The sequence below is a fragment of the Haliotis asinina genome, chromosome 13 (assembly GCF_037392515.1).
Source record: "Haliotis asinina isolate JCU_RB_2024 chromosome 13, JCU_Hal_asi_v2, whole genome shotgun sequence".
NCBI lineage: Eukaryota > Metazoa > Mollusca > Gastropoda > Lepetellida > Haliotidae > Haliotis > Haliotis asinina.
Genome location: NC_090292.1, coordinates 39,830,279 through 39,837,604, shown reverse-complemented (window position 1 = coordinate 39,837,604; position 7,326 = coordinate 39,830,279). Strand labels below are relative to the sequence as shown.

At 39.6% G+C, this 7,326-nt stretch overlaps 2 protein-coding genes across 2 annotated transcripts; one reads left to right on the top strand and one right to left on the bottom strand.

Annotated features, from left to right (window-relative positions):
* Positions 1 to 1,753: 1,753 nt before the first annotated feature.
* On the top strand, positions 1,754 to 2,347 carry LOC137259743 (uncharacterized). Its single transcript, XM_067797343.1, has one exon. It carries the CDS (start codon positions 1,754 to 1,756, stop codon positions 2,345 to 2,347), a length of 594 nt encoding a protein of 197 aa, XP_067653444.1.
* A 1,935-nt stretch (positions 2,348 to 4,282) lies between these two features.
* On the bottom strand, positions 4,283 to 6,108 carry LOC137259541 (uncharacterized). The gene is made up of 3 exons (XM_067797171.1): positions 5,899 to 6,108; positions 5,203 to 5,387; positions 4,283 to 5,045 (listed from the first exon to the last, which is right to left on the bottom strand). The coding sequence occupies exons 1-3, from the start codon at positions 6,106 to 6,108 to the stop codon at positions 4,283 to 4,285; spliced, it is 1,158 nt and encodes a 385-aa protein (XP_067653272.1).
* Between the last annotated feature and the right edge of the window lie 1,218 nt (positions 6,109 to 7,326).

Here is a 7,326-nt window from a genome sequence, read left to right as displayed (position 1 = left end):
CCTATTTCCGAAAGTCCCTCTCTCCCTTGTCGGGTTCCAATATGCACGGTGTGACAAGGGAAAGAGGGTGACGATAATAGTCCCGCAGTCCCTCCAAGATCTTGAAAGAAAAATGGGAAAGGCCAAAGTAATCATCGTTCCCAACAGAGACATTCCACTGGTAAGAAAATGAGACTCAGTTCAGTCAATTCTGTAACCCTCTTAAAAGCACATCCTGAATAATATTACCAATGTTGTTTCATATAATTTTGACAGAACGAGACGGACCAGCAAACGTCAACATTCCCAGAAATGTTACCACAAGCATCAACAAGTACAGAAAGTGTACAACAAGCGCCATCAATTGCAAGCCCGGAAAGTGTACACCAAGCGCCATCAATTGCAAGCCCAGAAAGTGTAAATCAAGCGCCATCAAGCCAGCAACTCATACTTGATACACAGGAAAATGGATGGACTTTGGCAGGCACTCCTACAGTTCAGTTCCGAACAATAGGTATTAAAAAATCTGAAAAAATATATAATAGTATTATCTGCTTAAAACACATGACAAAGCTATCTATGAAGGTTGGTTTCAAAGGTGTCATACAAACCCGTGATCATGGGCCTTATGAACAATTGTGCTTATATGCGCGACTTAACGATTAGAGACAGCACAGGTACGGAATATAAAACTGCACCTTGCTCCTCACATGTCGGATATGTACTTGAAACGTCAATTGATTAGCATATGTATGACATTTTTTGTAAAACCTCTAACATTATATATCTTCGCTGAAAGTGAAAGCGACAGTGCGGTATCTGTTGAAGTCGCAGCCCATCTTAACCACGGTGAGTTAAAAGTAAATCTTCAGCGCCAGCTTGTTTCCTCAATGAGAAATCTATGTGATTTCGCGCAAGCTGTTTACTCGGAGTCTATTATGTAATGTTGTCAACTCAGTTCGAACGTACTGACGATTATCAGTTTTCCATATGTACAAAGTTATAGTAGTCGCTGGAATCATCTCTCTGCCATATGTGTTTAGTTACAGCATTAGCTAGAATTTTCACTTTGCCATGTGTGTATTATTATAACATTCACTAGAATTGCTATATGTGTACAGCCACAGTATTCACTGGAAAATCTTTACAAAAGACTGAATGAATTGGATTTCGGTTATAAAAAAAATAATGTTCATTAATGAAGCTTTTGAAAACCTATCTTGTTGTTATATCATCACGATGTAATATAGTCTAAACCTATCTAAAATCTTGTCGTGTTAATGAACTTTCCCTAAATGTATTTTCAGCATTGTCGACTCTTGAAAGTTTGCTGGACCTGGAAGGAGAGAGGCAGCTGACGGTTTCTCGTTCCAATGTGGTCGAGCCATTACTGCAGCAGTACAAAGACGATCCATCCATTCTGCAATCACGACTCCATGTTTCTTTCGTTGGAGAATCGGGTGATGACTTTGGAGGGTTGAGCAAAGATATGTTCACAGCATTTTGGACAGGAGTATTTGAATCATACTTCATTGGCGATCGATGCAAGGTGCCAAGTTTACCCTTCCACAGAGTTAGGAAGGAGTTATGGAAGTATGAATCAATCGGTTCCATCCTAACTCACTCGATGGCACTGACAAGATGTCTGCCATCTATGATCGCGAGAACCTCTATCATTGCAATTGTTTTCGACTCCGATGTGGATAAACAATGCCTTTTAGAAGATTTCTTTCTGTTTTGTACCAGAGCAGAGCAGAATCTCCTGAAAAAGGCAATGTCGCATTTCCAGAGTCTTGATGAGAAAGAGATGGACTCGCTGATCACTTTCTTTAGCATTAATGGCTACATGGGAATGCCAAACCGTCGGGAAATCTCTGATCAAATCTCAGAAATTGCCCAGAAAGAATTGCTTGATACACCGCGTCCCCTTTACGAGGCTATGAGACGTGGTATTCCAAGTTCACACATGTCATCATTCTGGGCGCAGTTGACGATTGATGAACTTTCAGCCCTTATCACCTCCCAGCGTCCTACTCCCACGAAGGTGGTAGATTGTATATTGGCTGAGGGGGAATACATCAGACCTGAGGAGGAGAAAGTCCTGTACTTCTTGAAACAGTTTGTGAGAGGACTGGATCAGGAAGATCTCATGTCATTTCTGCATTTTGTTACAGGGTCAATCCACATGCCAGATGGGGGAATTAAGGTATCATTTACAAAGCTGGCAGGGGAACTGAGGAGACCCATTGTACACACGTGCTCAAATCTCATCGAAATAAGTGTGCTGTATTCCTCGTTTCAGGAGTTCCGTCGAGAAATGACACAGTATTTGAGGAACGAGTTGGCTTTCCATTTTTCGGTTATGTAAACTGAGAAGAAGGTGGATATCATATGTTCAGTATAGGAAATTTGGATGTTAAGCTGAATTAACGCTTGCTGCATGGAGATACAGTTGGGGTGTTTCCAGTTCAAGCTGAATTATGTCATACTTAAATGTTCAAGTTGCATTTTCTGAATACATTAATCTTTTGAAAACAACTGTTACAATTGTGCGACCAATTCTATGTCGGAAGGAGTAGTTAAAGAATATATACATTGATCCGCAGTGATGCTGTTAACGAAACAATATCTTGCACCTCACACAATTTAATGGAAAGAAAAGTGTCATACATTGTATAATACATAGTGCAACATCGAATCATCAGAAATATGCATGATTGGAGGTATGAGTCAAAGTCATGCATGACGGAAGACAGGTGACGGTCGCATCTCATATATGAGTGTCACTGCTGAAAAATGCAGATTTGGATTTTGACGCACAAGCTTTTCAACGACCTTGTGCACCACCATCAAATCAAATCACACCCGTCATAAGAACACATTAGGCCTACGATAGCATTCGTTTTACCAGAACTTTTCAGTAGACAACGGTTATATAACTAACTCAAATTGACAACAGAGGTCATTATGACAAAACTACACTCGTCAGAAAAACATCTACGCAAAGACAGTTTAAAGCAGTTAATTTCGATATATTTACAAAGAAATTAGTTCAGCACGCAATGACATATCTTGCGATTGAATGTGCGCCATTGTTAACCCTTCGAATCATATCTGTGTCATGATTAGTAGTCGTGTTTATTCAAGGGATCCTCCTGTTCAGACTCTGGCCCAGTTAGAAGCTTCTTTATACGAGGAATGTCGTAGACGGGTCCTTCATAGGATTAGGAAGGTGACATGAGGTATGAGGAGGAGAGCGCTAGCTGTCATACAGTCACATGCAGGTTACACTTAGCTTGGTATTGACCTTGAATCGTGCTAGACACGCAGAAAAATATTTTGAGTGTTTACATTAACCAATAAATTCTACATTAAACGTTCCTGGGATGTACTTGAACAGATATACTTGTGTATGAAAATGTGGATTTTTTTCAATATAAGCAATTATGGTTATAAAGTGAACAGGGATTACAATCATTTTGTAGTGTTTTATGAATAAAATGATTCATAAGGGTCACTGATGTCACCCCGAGAAATTGTATGAAGGTTTGGAACACCTATCAATGCAAAAATAAATTGGGTGCGTAATTAAGTTTTTTTAAACATTTTGAAAGCACTACGATGTGGTCCATGGTGCAAGAGGGTACTTACTGCCATAGAACCTAGGGAACGCATAGAACGCGTTTCGTTTAGCGATGACGGGATGTGAGACAACGTGTCTATCGACGTCAACGTGAACGTTTAGTGCCGACCTGCATTCGGCAGGTGGACAGGTTTGGTGGACTGGGATTATGGTGTGGGGAGCCATGTCCTACATGAGTAGATCAGAACTGGTGGTGGGTCAAGCTAAACGCCCCCTTGTATCCATACATGTTCAGTGAGTGAACTGAATTAATGCAATGACAACAACACATAAGTTCATCCGGTATCGGAATCAGGAAATTACAATGTGAACTCATTTTTCGGTTTCAGTTATATGGTTCAAGCAATGAATACCGAAAAATACACAGTTTTTCAGATATAATGATACGGCATTATGGATATAACAATTGGAGTCGTTAAAGCGAATCTGGTCCCATAAGTTTCACAAACCTGCAGGGACAGTATATTATACAAACATTAATTACTGCGTACAGCACTTGTTTTATCACGTGTATTCATCCATAAACACGCACAGTTATTAAGTAAATACTTTACAAACCCTGATACTAATCATATGCATGTGCCGTGTACATTTTAAAAGTTAATCTACTGAAGATTAGTCGATGATACGTTGTCTTCTGTCCCTAGTTCGGGACAGTATTTATGAATTGAATAAACGGTCAAGTTCTATCACACAAGCAATAAATTTATCTTTGTGTGAAAGTTGTCCACTTGTAACATCCCTCAGACGACGATTTTGTTCATCGGTCAGTTGCAGAGATGATTGACTAAGATGCTCCATGTTGGTTGTGTTTGACACTGCATCAGTATCAAATCCGTACGTTCGAACGGCATCGACAAGACGGGTTTCAAACGTAGGGACATCGCCAAATATTTCTTCAACAGACGTGTGTCCAGAGTTCGCATTGTTCAGGATACCGTCAATCCACAGTTGTTCAGGCGAACGATTTCCTTCTGTTCTCATTCTGTGAGAGTTCCAACCACATCGAAAAGACGTCAGGCGACGGTTTATTTCCGGCACATAAACGAAGTGCAAAGCATAAATGTGCTGGCTATTCATTACATCTAGGATACCATCATCCTCAAAGGCATAAAACTCCTTGTAAAATGTTTCAGTCACCTCTTTGTGAACGTCACGCCATAGTCTCTCTATTCTCTGATTGTGAACCGATCTCCCAGTAATGTGACTTGCTCTTTGGTGGCCTCTGATCAAATTCATGGCATATGCAACTTTGATGTTTTCCATTCCATGATCGCTCCTAACCCTCGATGGAAGACCATACTTATCTGAGGCTTGAACAAACATTCTCAACACATCATCAGCCTTATTGTTATCAGTACATTCCAGTGCTGTTATGTACCGGGAAAAACCGTCAACGAATCCATGGGTTATCAGTGACCATCTGAAATTTATAGTAAGATATCGGGTCAATTCATAAGTGATATGCAATAATTACAACGGTCCATATTGGTAATAGCGCGTTTCATGTTGTGGAATATAATTAGTGGCTTGCAACAGGCTGAACTGAAATGTTCTATCTTAATGCAAAACAAACACACCTGTTGAGCTTCATGTGAGCATCCATGTGCCATAAACTGTTTGGGGATGGAACAGAATATGTACGCCTAGCTACTGTCCTCCCCCACCGTGTAGCTGTACCAACTGGGTCGCCTGTCGCCAGGACTGTCCTGACTCTGCTGCGTTGGACGCAGACCCCATCAGAACGGAGATACCCATTCATCATCTGTGAAATATATGGAGTATTGTGTTAAAACAACTGAAACGAATACGTTTTCAAAAACTGAAATGTCAGTGTGTTACAGGAATATGAAAAAGTCTTATACAATCTCTCATCTTAATATAATTTGACGATGCGACCTAAGGGAGATTATGTACTTGCAAGACAGGAACGTCTGCAATGGATGAACTAGATCATGGTATACAAACAGTTGGGAAAGCTCAGGCAATGGCAGGATATGTCATATTTAATCGCTTCAATACGAAACAGTACAGTGCTACGAAATATCAGTGGGTGCAAACAAGGTAAAAGCCCAGAAGCAACAGTTTGTGATCCGAGATATGTAACTGCATCATGACTTTGTTCTTACTTCTGTCATACGGATAATACTGTACAGTTTATACAAGGCGTGAATATTGATTATAAATTAACGTACACATTGTTAATATTTACAGATATCGTTTCGAGTAGCTTAGTAACATAACCCCTCATTTATTATATTTAGGTTTATACAAACCTCACTTCCTGCATTTGGGAAACTATCCTTTATGTCTCCCACTTTAATTCTAAGTTCATCATCGGTAAGATGCGTGTATTTGACTTTCATGGACATGGCGTTGGAGTACATCTTGTTGTATACGGTGCTTGCTGAACAAGTAAAGTGATTTGCTATTTTGGCAGCTGTGTAACCCTTCTTAAGAAGACATGCGATCTGTGTGGTCGACATATCGACACTTGGTCTTCCTCGCTTCCCTGCAAGGTTGTATCAACACTTTCACATATGCATCGTATAACACCAATGAGTTTATGAGTAACATAGCAAGACTACTGAACAGTTTAAACGGAACAGTTTATAGTGAATGTCATAGGACATAAGGATTCATCATTGTACATAATTTCCACAACTTATACTATCGTTTGATCTTATTCATATTTTGCTCGTGTCATGAATGATATCGGCTGCAAAGGCATAATTTCGGTTTTATTTTTCATTCAGTATTTCAGGAATGACTACACTTTGATGAACGTGTGTCACGGTGTGACAATTTTCACATGGCGGCCTAAGGGGAAAGAATACACGATGTTGTATATATGTTGCTCATGTAACTACAATGTGGAAAAGACTTAAAGGTGTATTAAATGGAAATTTATGTATTTGTAACCAAGATGATTTCCTGACAAACTGCTAAACCGGACAACCAAATAACGAAATCTGAATTAATGAAAATTATTACAGCTGCTTCACTAAAATAACATGAAAATTTGACGAGTGATGAATACTTATGTCCCATGTAGCAGCATTCTAGATACGCGCCTTGGAGAGATGATACAGCTTGACAAGAGAGCCAAAAAATAGACTACCTGATGGTTGTGGAATGCAGCCTTTAACATATAATGACCCCAGCATGACTAGCCCCAATGCAGATGTTTAATACGTTTTAAGTCTACCTTCTCACTGGGGCTATATATATATATACTGATGTATTCTGATATATTTATAAAGGATACTTACCGGACCGGACACGAATTCTTTGACTGTTGGTCATACTTGCTGCGCTTGAAGGGGGGTTCTCAACTTGTAAATTCTCGCATAAAGTGAGAAGCTGTTCGATTGGCTGTCTGACGGACAAATACTTCGCATTTCCAATTGAAGGCGATATACGGTGTAAATTGGATAAAGCAGTCTGGAGGAGTTGTTTAGCTGATGTAACATTGGCACTCTCAGTCAACAAACGCTCTATGTCACCCATTGTGGAATGAATACGATCAAGGACTTGCAGACAATCGTCAGTACCGCCCGCCATGATTAGAGATATTACCCACAATACATTACAGGCGGAAATATTTGAAGATATCTGGAAATCGTTTTAAATATCTCAATTCAAGATATCTTTAATTCATTTTAAGATATCTCTAATTCTATTCAAGATATCTTCAATTCAAT

What these genes read in the sequence shown, in the direction of transcription:
- LOC137259743 (XM_067797343.1), top strand. Translation starts at nt 1,754, where the DNA reads ATGTCGCATTTCCAGAGTCTTGATGAGAAAGAGATGGACTCGCTGATC.
- LOC137259541 (XM_067797171.1), bottom strand. Translation starts at nt 6,108, where the DNA reads ATGTCGACCACACAGATCGCATGTCTTCTTAAGAAGGGTTACACAGCT. An exon ending in TCCCAAATGCAGGAAGTGAG is followed by an intron (nt 5,388 to 5,898) that starts GTTTGTATAAAC and finishes TATATTTCACAG; the next exon opens with ATGATGAATGGGTATCTCCG. An exon ending in GCTCACATGAAGCTCAACAG is followed by an intron (nt 5,046 to 5,202) that starts GTGTGTTTGTTT and finishes TATAAATTTCAG; the next exon opens with ATGGTCACTGATAACCCATG.